The 14,197-nt window shown below is 46.5% G+C and overlaps 1 protein-coding gene across 8 annotated transcripts in view; it reads right to left on the bottom strand.

The window, feature by feature from the left end:
* The window catches only part of POU6F1 (POU class 6 homeobox 1), a 46,298-nt gene that overhangs the window by 14,824 nt on the left and 17,277 nt on the right, over positions 1-14,197 (bottom strand). For 3 of the 8 annotated variants that reach the window (XM_046010857.1, XM_046010861.1, XM_046010855.1), the window contains exons 2-4: positions 10,844-10,896; positions 3,412-3,505; positions 1,492-1,687 (exon numbers count right to left, since the gene is read on the bottom strand). In XM_046010857.1, coding sequence (XP_045866813.1) covers positions 1,492-1,687; positions 3,412-3,459 — 244 coding nt within the window. In that variant the 5' untranslated portion in view covers positions 3,460-3,505; positions 10,844-10,896. The other 5 variants (XM_046010860.1, XM_046010854.1, XM_046010858.1 and 2 more) reach the window with 4 other exon arrangements.

The raw sequence follows: 14,197 nt of genomic DNA on the forward strand, positions 1-14,197 counted from the left end.
TCATGATCTCAGGGTCCTGGGATCGAGTCCCGCATCGGTCTCTCTGCTCAGCAGCAAGCCTGCTTCCCTCTCTCTCTCTCTGCCTGCCTCTCTGTCTACTTGTGATCTCTCTCTGTCAAATAAATAAATAAATAAATTTTAAAAAAAAGGGTAAAAACGGATGGGGAGCTTGGGTGGCACCATCGGTTAAGTGTCTGACTCTTGATTTCAGCTCAGGTCACCATCTCAGGGTCCTGATATTGAGCCCCACATCAGGCTCCGGGTTGAGCATAACCCTGCTTAAGATTCTCTCTCTCCCTCTGCCCCCCCCACACCCCGCTTTAAAAAAAAGAAAGAAAAAAGAGTAAAAAGGGAAATCAGGACACTGTGGATAAACCTGGGATAAACCTCCCGAATTTTCCGAAAAAGGGCTCCACCCCCACCATGGGAAGGAATCAGAAGAGGGGGGCCAGGTGTAACATCCTTGTCTTGGCTGCCTGCTCTCCAGGGCACTGCCCCCATGGGACCAGGAAATGCCCACCCTGGCCTCAACATGGAGTAGAGCATTTCCAGGCTAGGGGAGAATGGTCATGTCTCTTGCCATTCCTTTATTCAAAAAGAGAAAAAATCCTAGGTTACTAGGGTCCCCTGTCCTCATTTGTTCTCTTCTTGGCTCCTCCTCTTGGCCCACTCCTATCAGCCCAGATATCTAGGGAAGGGAAGATAAGCAGCAGCTTAGGGAGTTGTATTGTGGAGTTCTGGGGTGGGGGATGACTAGGGAAGTCCCAGGTCCCAGGTTTCCCGCAAAAGATGTCTCCTCCGTGAGGTAACAGTGAGGAAAATCCAGGAAAGGATGCCCCACGGCCAGAAAGCCACACGTGGCACCATCCCAGCCTCTAGAACAGCCCTAGTTGTGTCACAGCTGCCCTGCAGGGTATTAGGGGAGACCGTGCAGGGGGGATCATCTCTCTCCATTCCCCGTACAGGAGAATCACACTCTTGCCCTAAAGTTGTTTTTCAGAGGGCAGCACAGGGGCACCTGAGTGACTCAGTAAGTAAAGTGTCTGCCTTTGGCTCAGGTCATGATCCCAGGGTCCTGGGATCAAGTTTTGCACTGGGCTCCAGGCTCAGCGGGAGGCCTGCTTCTCCCTCTCCCACTCCCCCTGCTTGTGTTCCCTCTCTCGCTTTCTCTCTGTCAAATAAATAAGTAAAATCTTAAAAAAAAAAAAAAAAAAGAAAAAGAAAAAGAAAGAAAGAAACGAAAGAAGATCCCAGGTTTGACTCACAGCAGCCCAGCGGGAAGTAAGGGGCAAGGATTCTGTAACGTCCCACAGAATCCACCCCACAGCCCTAGCAGCTAAGCAGATGGATAGCTGTGGCCAGAGGCTGTCCAGCGGACAGGAAGACAAGACCCAAAGGCTGCCTAGGCCCAGGGATTCACGCTGGCTCTCCAAGGAGCCAGAGGAAGGGACTCAGGTGGAGCAGTGCCTGATGGGAGCGATGGCCTCGTACCCGTGGCCTCTGCAGACGAGTCTGGGTTGTCTGGCCCGGCTTCACCAGCAGGTTCACTGGCTTCGCCAGGGCCTCTGCTCTGGGAGGCCTCAGCAGCCACGCCCTCCAGCCCTTTGCCCTCCTCCTCGGCTGAGATCTGGGCATCCACTCCAACTTCCAGCACGCGGATGGTCTCGTGGCCTGACATCACGATGACCTGCAAACACAGCACAGGGGACTTCACTGGCGCGGAGCGGGCGGAGCAGCGGGTCTAGCTCCCGGGAAGCAGAGTTCTGGGTGCGGCTGGGGGAGAGCGGAGAAGGCCTCCAAGACTCCGACCTCCCACCTGAGGGCTGCGTGCTCTGGGCCAATTCCACAGCTTGGAGCAGGCCGCAGCTCCCTGATTCCAGGAGAGGGGCTTCTGAAAGGACCTGGGAGCCTGGTGACAGGGGAAGGGCTTGACATGGGCTGGAAAAAGCCGCAGAGAACCAAAACACTTGGGGATATTTCTATTTGCCCCCCTTTAGGGACTCAGTTCAGGGAGTGGTAAGTGGCCTAACCCACAGCCTCGCAAGGGCGTCCTCTCAGCTGCTAGGATATTGGAGTGTGCTGAGGAAGGCCCCTGACACGGCATCCACAGCTAAGCTGGGCCAAGAAGCAAATCCTCTTGAAACCACCCAGAAGTTCCCTCAAAGATATAGGGGGTGGAAAATGAATGCTCCACATTGTCAAGAAACTTTTTAAGCTCATGATTCCTTTATTTCCCAAATCCCAGGGAGGAAAGGCCAAGATTTCCCTGTGCGCTAACTTCCTGAAACGCGGGTCAGGAATCCTGGAGATGGCAGCTTCGCAGGACCAGTCGTGCCATCTGTGGGCATGCTCCCACCTCGAAGGGAGCTTCCACACCCAGGGCCTCCTCAGAAACTCTGGTCGTCTCCTGCTCAAACAGCCAGCACTCCTTGGCTCTTTACCTCCAGCACTGACTGGCTTTCAATTGGGCCATTCAAGAGTCAGGGACACTCTGTACTCAAAAGTTCTGTTGGGCCTGCCTTGCACTTGGCCTGTACCGGAAGGCATTCCCACCACACAGTCCTGAAGCCTGAAAACTGAATCCAGCCAGAGACTGCTGGAAAAAGTGACAATGTAAACCCATCAAGGAAGGATGAGGGAAATACGCTTCCAAAAGCAGTTCCCTCTCTGATGCAAACTTGACCTGTGAGGGACTTCAGCCTGATTACATTTTAAGAAATGTTAGTCTTTTTGTTTCTTTTAAAAAATGATGTAATAAATATGTTCACTACAAAAAATTATAAGAAAAAATAGAGTCAATGACATGATGCCCAAATCTTTCCTTATGTAAACATACACATATTTGTATATATATTTTTTAATTTTTATTTAATTTATTTTTTAAAGTAAACTCTACCTCAAAATGGGGCTTGAACTCACAACCCCCAAATCAAAAGTCACATGCTCTACCAACCAAGCCAGCCAGGTGCCCCATACATACTTGTATATTTTAATCTCACTTTTTAAAGTCACAGCTTAGGGACACCTGGGTGGCTCAGTCAGTTAAGTGTCTGTCTTTGGCTCAGGTCATGATCCCAGGGTCCTGGGATTGAGTCCCGCACCCGGGCTCCCTGCTCAGTGGGGAGCCTGCTTCTTCCTCTGCCCCTACTCCCCAGCTCACGCCCCCTCTTTCTTTTTCTCTCTCTGCCTGAAAAAAAAAAAAAAAAACTTTTAAAAAATATAAAGTCACAGCTTAAATCCCCCAACTCAGTCCCTGAGAAATCCTAGCTGGTAACTACATCTGGATGGGTGAAGTGACCATGAATTTGGTAAGAAACAAGATACTGATGGGTTCTCTGGAGTCTTCCCCCAGGACACACGCTGGGGTCCATGACCCTCACTTCCCCCGCCTCTTCGTGCCCCAGCATATACCTGCTCATTGACAGTCAGAGATGACTCTGGCCCGGCTCCAGGATCCATGGTCACTTGTCAGGGTCGGGTGGGGGCCGGCCCACACCTAGCACATCTGTGGGATGACATGGGACAGGAAAAGCAAAGGCTGATGTGACGTAGTCATACAATTTCTATATCACCTTGAAAAGTCAGGAGTAGAATGGTAGGAAGAGAGCGAACCTAAGTTCTCTCAGGTGTCTACAGAAGTAAAGAGGATTCTAAGGACTTTAAAACTAAAGTGTCTCGCTTCCTACAGCATCCCAGGAGAATCTACACTCAGGAGGAGCCAGGGTGACCAGAGGAAAGAGAAGGGCAGGTTATCTGTCCCTGGGAGTCCCCCAGTCTGCAGGGAGAGGGCAGACCCAGCAGAACCCAAGCTGATTTGGGCCCAGACACTGAGAATCTCAGACACAGGGAAGGAGCCCTCTGGCTAATCAGAGGGCTTCTCAGGGGAGGACTCTGAGCAGACTTCCTGGGGGAGATGGTGAAGACAGGGATACCTTAAAACAGTAGTCCCCAACTTGAATAGGCACGATCATCATCTAGAGCACTTACTAAAAATACAGACACCAGATTCCACTGAAGCAAGCATCCCCAGAGAGTCTGATTCAGTGGGTGGGTCCCACAAAACCAGCTCTCAAGTGATTCTGTGGCAGTGGCCCAAGGACACTACTGGCCTTTAACACCAGAAGCAGGACAACCTCCCAGATCTCGGAGCAGTGGCCAAAGGCAGGGAGAGGGAGTGGGAGGAACCCTCGTGAAGACCACATTGGCTGGCTGGAGCCACAAACCAGTAGGGTCATTAAGAAATAAAGGTATAAAGGGGACAAACAGGTTTAGATACTTACATAGAAAAGTAGGCAATTAACACTGACGTTGAGAGCCTCTATTGCTAAGTGTTTATGTAACACTTATTCCTGCTCATTACTCATGCCAGCTGAGGGAAAGGGGCATTATTATGAGCTGGGTACAGATGAGGGAAGTAAATTCAGAGACATGTTCTAGATTCTAGATCTTTCCCTTCCTCCTCTTTCAACCCTGGGTGGGTTGATCGGTCTTCCTTTTTTTGTGATTTTATTGAGTGAGGTAAAATTCACCACTGTAACCATTTTAAAGTGTCAAACTCAGAAGAATTTAATAGATTTACAATGTTGTGCACCCCTCACACGATTTAGTTCTAGGACATTTTCATCATCCCCCAAAGGAAACCCCACTAGCTGTTACTTCCTTTCTCTGCCACCTCCAGCCTCTGGCAACTACGAATCTGCTTTTTTCTTTATGCATTTGTCTAGTCTCCATATTTCATATAAATGGAATCATACAATAAATGGCCTTTGTGTCTGTCTTCTTTCACTTAGCAAAATTTCCCCAAGGTTTATCCATGTTGTAGCATGCACCAAGACTTTAATCCTTTTTACAGCTATGGAATAGCCGATAATATTGCGGGGGGGGGCTCCTGGCACTGTCTGCGCCGGCTCAGGGAGAGGCAAATAGAGATTTCATTTCCAAGACGGAAAGTTCATCAAGCTCAGCGGCGACTTTACCAAGTACTCCCCTGGCCCAGGCCCTGACCCAGCACCTCCCCGCACAAGCAGTTCAAGACAAAAACCTGTTAAGTGCAACACTTCGTGAGTAAGGAAAACAAGATCTTCATTTAATCCCTATTACAGCATGGTAAAATGTCTTAAATTAGAGAATGAAGAAGCCTATCAGACCTTTTCAAAGAAACCAGTATCTTCACCAGAAGAAATCTATTTCTAATTTTAAGAACATTTTTTGGGCGCCTGGGTGGCTCAGTTGGTTGGGCAACTGCCTTCGGCTCAGGTCCTGATCCTGGAGTCCCGGGATTGAGTCCTATATCCAGCTCCCTGCTTGACAGGGAGTCTGTTTCTCCCTCTGACCTGTCCCCTCTCATGCTCTCTCTCTCAAAACAAAAAACAAAGAACAAAAAACAAACCAAAAAACCCCACATAGATCGCAAAGGTGAAGAAAGGACGTATTCCATAAAACACCTTCCAGGATATGGATGCCTGTGGATCTATGCACTCGATCCTGGGTCACGCGGTGATCTCCAAAAACGGTTTTGTGAGTGAGGCTGTCCCAAACACGGATTAAATGAAGAACAAGCAAAACTGGATGAAGCAGGTTCAAGGAAAGGAAGGCCTTTTTCGGGAAAGGAAACTAGCATAATGTACGGACCAAGGAAGGGATTGTGTCAGTTACTGGGTTGCTCCAAAAGGAGTGTGGAAGCTGTAATCAGCTGTTGCTTTATGATGGGCAGCCGGCTGAAACTGGCAGCAAGACTAAGCCTTGCTAAGCTGCTAGCCCACTATAGGTTAGATGACCAATTGCTATACTCCAGCAGAAATGAAGAAAAAACGGGTGTTTAATTCATAATTTTCCCCTAGGATTTCTTTGAAAATGATAATGTAATTAAAAGATATTTATACACTTTTTGAAGAGACTTATACATTTTATTTTTTAAAATATTTTATTTATTTATTTGACAGAGAGAGGGAGAAAGAGAGATCATAAGCAGGCAGGCAGAGAAAGCAGGAAGCAGGCTCCCTGCAGAGCAGAAAGCCCAATGCGGGACTCAATTCCATCCATTCCTGAAATTATGACCTGAGCAGAAGGCAGAGGCTTAACCCACTGAACCACCCCTGAAGATCCTTATGCATTTTAAAGGGAAGATATAAACCATTAGGGCTTAGAGAAAGTTACCCTGATGACCATCACTGTAAGGCACTCTTAGAGAAACTAAATCATAAAATGAAAGTTTATTATTTTGAATAAACTTGCCAAAGAAAGGGTAACATTTAAAGAAATGTGAAAAGAAAGTTTAATCGTGATTAAATAATTTGGACAATTGTGGAAGTCAGTTTTAATATATTGTTCTGTTTATTATGGTAAAAAGTTTTATTTTAAATTTAAAAAAAAAAGTCCAACCTGGTGAATGTCTCAACCTAAACTGGCCTAAAAATGCCTGCCTCTCTCCTAATTTGTGACCTGATTTCCATTCATTTACCACATATTTCCATCTGGATGGTCTAGTAGGCAATTAAACTCATGTCTTGAAAAAAAATCCACTGTATGGATATATCACATTTTGCTTATCCGTTCACCAGTCGATGGATGTTTCAGTTGTTTCTACCTTTTGGCTGTGTGAATAGGGCTTCAGTGAATTTTTCCGTACAAGTTTTTGTTTGAACGCTTGTTTTCAATTCTTTGGCATATGTACCTAAGAGTGTAATTGCCGGCTTACAGGTTTTAGGGTCCTCACTCTATGGCAAAGGTTTTAGGGTCCTCACTCTATGGCAGAATTTTCCTTGGCCAAGAAGGCAAGGAGGACCACGAGGTTCCTTTTCTCCCTTTCCTTCCCTAACCATCTAGCTTAGGGATGAAAGGAAAGGCAAGAAATTCAAGACACCGAGGCACCTGGGTGGCTCAATGAGTTAAAGCCTCTTCCTTTGGCTCGGGTCATGATCCCAGGGTCCTGGGCTCAAGCCCCTCAGTGGGCTCTCTGCTCAGCAGGGAGCCTGCTTCCCCCTCTTTCTGCCTGCCTCTCTGCCTACTTGTGATCTCTGTCAAATAAATAAATAAAATCTTAAAAAAAAAAAAGAAATTCAAGACACCTAGCAATTTGAAAAAGGAGTAAATAAGGCTCCCCTTCTCAGGTAGGACAAGGTGGGGCAGAAAGGGCAGAGGAATTTGCTGGAAGACCTAGTAGGCACCTTCCACCCTCACTGGGACTCTGGCCTCATTCCTGGGTGATGTCCTCCTCCAGATTTTGTACATGGGAATCTTCTATGAGTTTTGCCAACCTGGCAACTTACCACGAGTTTGGGATGAGAACTGGGATGAGCCAAGAAATTTGTAATATACAGAAGTCAGTTAGCAAGTCATCTGCAAATTCAAATAAAAGGCAGAGACAAAACAGAGCGGAAAGGTGTGCAAAGTAAATTTGGGTCCATTATAGCTTGATACACACATTTCACGGGGGAACAATTTTCCAATTCCAAAGGCCTTCAGGCAGGAGGCATCCATAGCCAGTCAAGAGGGGCTTAAAGCGTGCTCCCAGTCTTGTGGCCACTGGTTCCTTTGGGCCAACCATGGCCCCTCACAGGGAGTGATTAAGCAAGTGTCCACTTTGTGACTGTGTTATTAGGGGGATTTAAGCAGTAGAGAGGCTCAGGTAATTCTAACATCCCTTCCACCCTCGAAATTCTATGACCTTATGTGGACCTGGTTCCTCAGTATTTAGTCCTTTGTGTCAAGGGAAAAGGTAGTCCTGGCTCAGAGCCTCTGCCCACACACAGGCACACTCTGACCCACTGACCAGGCTCTGCCCTCCAGAAAGGCACGCAGGACAGAGACAAATGCCTCCCTCATCTCAGACCCCAGAACTTACTCATCTCCCTCCGTCTTGGCTTTAGATGGCTCCTATCAGAGATATATGTGATGGAAACACCTCTCCAATCTGCAGACACTCAGCATTTTGACTCTGAGCACTGTCCTGTGTACTTCCTAGCTCAGTATCTGTGCAGACTTTCCCCTGCACCAGGTCCCAGCCCCCTGCCAGGAACATTCCACATTTTTCAAGCCTAAGTCTGTGCTTGGCCTCACTGACGAGACAGCAGCCACCTTTAGTTTGCTTTTTGACCAGTTCCCCAATGACTGGAGTGAACGGCCTCCTTTGAGCTCACGATGCCATGCCGTGTCCATAGCCTGAGAGCCAGTGAGGAGAGACGATCCTTGGTCTGTTCGAAGAGAAGGGGCTCCTGCGATCACTCTGGCAGTAGAACTCCACACCATACACAGTACAGCGGAGCTGCTCTGGGTAAAGCTGGGATGGGAGCCAGAGCCCACCCGGAGCCTCCTCCTGGGTCTTGTTTCTCCAGTGAGATGAGTGAAACACACCTGACTCAAACCGGGCAAAGCACCTCAGTTGGTTCCCAGAGAGTTCATTTATGCCTCGCTTTCCTGGGCTAACATCTAAAAACACAGGTAACCTTAAGAGGAGAGTGAACTGTGGGTGCCAAGGCATTTGCCCACAATCTGAAAATCCAGAGGTCTAGGACTATCCAGGAGTTCCAGCGGAGGGGACGGAGTCAGGGGACCTCCTTTGGCAACTGCTTTGGGCCTGCTTAGAGAAACGTTCTAAGGCACCCAGGAGGAGCATTAGGAAATCTCAAACAAGAGTGCCTGGATGGCTCAGCTCAGTCAGTTAGATGTCTGCCTTTGGCTCAGGTCCTGATCCCAGCGTCCTGGGATCGAGCCCCACGTTGGGCTCCCTGCTCAGCGGGGAGCCTGCCTGTCCCCCTGGTTGTGTTCTCTGTGAAATAAGTAAATAAAAATTTTACAAAAAAAAAAAAAAAGGAAATCTTGGGGCGCCTGGGTGGCTCAGTTGGTTAAGCATCTGCCTTCGGCTCAGGTCATGATCCTGCAGTTCCAGAATCAAATCCCACATCAGGCTCCCTGCTCAGCGGGGAGTCTGGTTCTCCCTCTGACCTCTCCCCTGCCATGCTCTCTCTCTCTCAAATAAATAAAATCTTAAATTAAAAAAAAAAAAGGAAATCTCAAACACATCCGAAACCCCCTGGAGGAGCCTGAGATCCTATTGGGAAAAGTTCTGAAATGTTTCATCCTTCATCTAGTCAACAAATATTTGAGTGGCTATACCTGCTGGGCATTAAAAATACAATGGGGGAGAAATCCTTTCCCGGCTTTGCTGAGAAGCCTTCAGTCTAACATGGGAGTTAAGGAAACAAAGAGAGAACTGTGGTACAGTATGTTTCAAAGTCATGGTGGATAAACAAGGGCAAGAGGATCCACAGAAAGGATACCTGCTGCAGTTTTGGGTGGTCCCTTCTCCCTCATTCCAGGGTGGCATGTGGTTCTGACATGAAATTTTATGTATGCAGAATCTTACGCCATGTGGAGGAAAACGGAAATTCTCGTGCGGGTTGCTGACTTTATGGGTTTTTTTTTTTTTTTTGAAGATTTTATTTATTTATTTGACAGACAGAGATCACAAGTAGGCAGGGAGGCAGGCAGAGAGAGGCGGGGAAGGGAGTGGTGAGCAGGTTCTCTGCTAAGCAGAGAGCCCGATGCAGTGCTTGATCCCAAGACCCTGAGATCATGTCCTGAGCCAAAGGCAGAGGTTTAACCCACTCAGCCACCCAGGCGCTCCAGGATGCCTACTTTTAACACAGACTCCCTTCTGTGGTGTTCATCCCTCCCTTAAGACTTCACGTGGTTGAGGTTTTCAAGGTGTAAAATACCTTCTCAATCTATAGTCCATTTTGCAGCGGGCGTCTCCTCTTCATGGTGTCAGTGGACTCTAAGATATGGCTGATCAAGCTGAAATTAGTTTTACCTGTACTCAGTTGAAAGAAAGCCCCACTTATTGTGGGAAATCACCTTTCACAAATTTGACTTAATTCTCTCAGGCTAGGTTGTTTGTCCACATCAGCATCTCCAGCGCTAGGCTACTTTTGTATTTAAATTGTGTTTGCACTTACCTCTTACAAAGCTGCCATTCAGAAAGGCCACAATGACAAGACGCAGGAGATTGGCCGAGATGGGGAACTAGGGCTGAGCTCACTGGAAGGTTTTACGTCCTCCCTAGATGGGCTCACTGAGTCACACAAGGACCAAATCTGGGACTGTCTCTGGGAACTTCAGCCTCAGATATCTAAGTGCCTACTGATTGTTCATATCTCGTACTCAACATGTTCAAAACCAAACTCCTGATTTCTTTGTCCTTTTTTTTTTTTTTTTTTTTTAACTAGGCTCCACGTGCAATGTGGAGCCCAATACGGGGCTTGAACTCACAACCTTGAGATCAAGACCTGGGTTAAGATCAAGAATCAGACGCTTAACCAACCTCACCACCCAGGCGCCCCCAAATCCATTCCACCTGCATGCAGCCTTCCCCATCTCAGCCTATGCATCTTTCCACAGATGCTCAGGCCAAAAACCTTGCCATCATCCTTTCCTTCTCGCTTATGGCTCACATTTGCTCCTTCACCAAATCCCACAGGCTCTCCCTTCCAGGATGCCCAGAAATCCCCCACTTAACACTGCCACGCCAGTCCACACAGCTTTCATACCTGGTGTGAAGGAACACCACCACACCCCTGCATACAACTATTATCAGCCCTTTTCTTAAATGGCCAGACTCCAAAGAGGCTTCCACCTCTAAGTCATTACTGCCTGATGGATTTTCTGCACGCCCTCCCATCCTTCTCTGCTTCTGGTCCCAGGACACAGATTTCCCTGCTTACACCTGCTGAAGAAGAAGAATCATTTACAGTTTATCGGGATTGCTGCCCTTTATACATAGTATTACAGCGAGCACCCTCTGGAGACACACTGTCGGGTTCATCATCTCAACTCCGGTATTTACCAGCTGTGGGCCTCAGGACAAATGCCTTAACTTTGGTGCCTCAGTTTCTTCATCTGAAAAAAAATGAGAGAAATAGCACCGACTTCACAGGGTTATAGTGAGGACTGAATAAATTAATGCATAAATTAATGCATGTAAAAGTTTAGATCGATGTCTGGCACACAGTAAGGGCTCAGAAAATGGGAGCTATTATCCTAATTTACATACATTATCTCATTTGAGTTTAGTGCAGCAATTAAGAAGCTAGATTCGTCTCTCAGTTTTAAGATGTCTTCGCTGTGAGACCTTGGACAAGGACCTAACCTCTCTATGCCTCAGTTACCATATGTGAAATGGGGCTAGTATGACAGTAAATTGCACAAGGGTTCAATGTATCTTAACTATTATTACTCAGTTCTGACACCGGCGCCCCCCACACCGTAGTGCAAATCCATACTGAAACTGGACCAACTGTGTGACTTTCCACAGGGGGGAAGGTAACTTCTGTTTTCTCAGGGATAAACAATAAGAAAGCTTACCTCAGAATTATTGTATAAAACACTAAGAACAATTGGTTGTTATTACTCCCATTTTTACAGGTAGAAAGTTGAGGATTAAGGAGAGGTAAGGGTATGGGCTTTGGAGGGAAACCTAGACTCAGATCCCAGTTTGGCCATGAAATAGCTGTGTGATCTCGGTGTGATCTTAGTCTCTACGAAACTTAATTTCCTCATCTTTTTTTCTTTTTTAAAATTTTATTTATTAATTTGGGAGAGAACAAAACAGAGCATGCACACATGAGTGGGAACGGGATGGAGGGCAGAAGGAGGGGGAGAAGCAGACTCTCCATGTAGCAGGGAGCCTGACCTGGGCCCTGGGATCATGACCTGAGCCCAAGGCAGATGCTTAAACAACTGAGCCACCCAGGCACCCCTAATTTTCTCACCTTTAAAACAGTGATTAAATGGGAAAATATGCAGTTGTTACAACAGTGATACGAGATCATGTAACTGAAATTCGTAGCATGGTGCTCTTATGATCCCCAGTTTTATCGACCCGGAAATGGAGGCAGAGAAAGCTCAGGGGACTTGCCCAAGGGCACAGGAAAGTCAACGGCAGACTCAAAGTTCAATGCAGTGTCCACCTGTCCCAGACCCCTATCCGCCTAATACAATACCAAGCTTCCTCTCTGTAATGGTAAGGGGCCAATTTTGGGCCCCAAGGATCAGGACACATTGAAAATGAAACTCTCAGTTTTCCACAAGACAACCCTCTCCACCTCCCCACCCCGCCCTCCATCCACAGGCAGAGATAAATAGCTTGGTAAACAGTTGACAGACCAGCTAGGCATTCACATGGGCCAGAAAAAAGGGAAGGAGAAAAAGATAGGAAAGCAGTGGACAACTTTAATTCCCCCTTTCCAAACTCTCATGTATAATCGTAGACATATATAGGCTAACAGTAAACACTAGTTTAGTAAAGACACATTTAGATTTAGTTTCTCCTCCTGTTCGCTTTCCCTTGTGCCCAAACATGATTCATCCCAGGTAGGGTGAAGGGAGGACGCAAATGAAATATGAAAAATAAGAAGTAGATATATTTCCCCACTAGACTGTAAACTCCACGAAGACCCACCCACTTATTAACATGCTCCAGTGCCTAGTATAATACCTGGTACATAATGTGTGTGTGTGTGTGTGTGTGTGCGCGCGTGTGTGTGCGCGCGCGTGTGTGTGTGTGTGTCAGTGACTATGAGCCAAAAATATAAACTAAGAAATCAGGTCATATCACTTGCCCTCCTCATGTTTCCTACCTTCTCCCTTGAAACACAGATCCTATTTCAATTTTTTTGCCCAATTCACAGTTCTAGGACTACTTAAAAATTGTTTCAAAGAGGGATGCCTGGGTGGCTCAGTGGGTTAAAGCCTCTGCCTTCAGCTCAGGTCACGATCCCAGGGTCCTGGAATCGAGTCCCGCGTCGGGCTCTCTGCTCAGCAGGGAGCCCGCTTCCTCCTCTCTCTCTCTGCTTGCTTCTCTCCTACTTGTGATCTCTTTCTGTCAAATAAATAAATAAAATCTTTTTAAAAAAAGATACATTACTGAGGAATTGATTTAAAAAAATTGTTTCAAAGAAGTAGCAATAAGTTCTGGAGAACTCTAACCACACTTACCCCTTCCTAATGTGGCAATCCAGCTTCCCTCCTATTCCCTCTGTGGCCTCACTGACCCTCATTCTGACACAGAAAGAGCTTGGGGCTTAAAGGCAGAAGACCCAGATTGAGTACTGCTTCCCCTCAGGTAATCTCCCTAAGCCTCAGTTTTCTTATTTGTAAAATGGAGCTAAACGATAGTACCGGCCTCATGGGTTACTAAGGATTAAATTGGTAACATTTATGTAAGGCACTTAGAACTAGGCCTGGCACACAGCAAAACTATGTAACAGTTACTACTATTGTTATTACTATTTTAAAAGTAGGCTCCACGCCCAGCAAAAAGCCCAGTGCGAGGCTTGAACTCACAACTCTGAGATCAAGACCTGAGCTGAGATTGAGAGCCAGATGCTTAACTGACAGAACCACCTATGGCATATAAAAATAATGTTATTGTTTTTATTTGAAGTAAAGTATGCATATAAAAATGGTTTCAATTGTAAAGTGTTAAAAATAGAAAAGATTACTATTATGATTTTATAGGCAGTAAATCTTGGGGAGAGGGATATGATCTTATCCCATGTTCCTTCATTATGCAGAGAACCCTTAGAGAAGCAAATTTCTTCTGATTCACTTTTTCTTAGTTGCTAGATATACCTTCAAAAGAGAAGAAATAGCTCAACTCTCTGTCTCTCTCTCTCTCACACACACACACACACACATATCATCATCACTCCATGGTATGACTTTGTAGCTTTTCATGGTTATGATTGGCCTTCCCTGGACTCCCTAGCCACCACCACCACCTAAACCGAAAACTCCGTGACAGGGTAAGTTCTATCTGTATTGCTCAGAGCATGGCACATACTAGGTACTTTTGTTTGACGAAGGAACAAAATGAAGTTCTCTGGCACATACTCAAAAACAAAATAAACAAACAGAAAACAGATCACAGAAATATCACCACCCTGCACCAGGGCTTCTATCCAAATGGAATATATGGGATTCTTCCTCAGAAAGCCCTGCTTGTCCCTGTTGGCTGCCTCAGAATACCAAGATAAGGGGAGGAGGGATATATGTCCATAACAATTCAAGACAAGCCTCTACTTTTGGAGCAAGGAACCTGGAAAAGCAGATGAGGCTACAATCTCTGCAAAGAACGTCTTTCCATTTGCCCGGAAAGGCTTCCTGATCCTGTTTTATTACCCCCTGCCCTTCGGCAGAG

Source organism: Meles meles, chromosome 7 (genome assembly GCF_922984935.1).
Source record: "Meles meles chromosome 7, mMelMel3.1 paternal haplotype, whole genome shotgun sequence".
Classification (NCBI taxonomy): Eukaryota; Metazoa; Chordata; class Mammalia; order Carnivora; family Mustelidae; genus Meles; species Meles meles.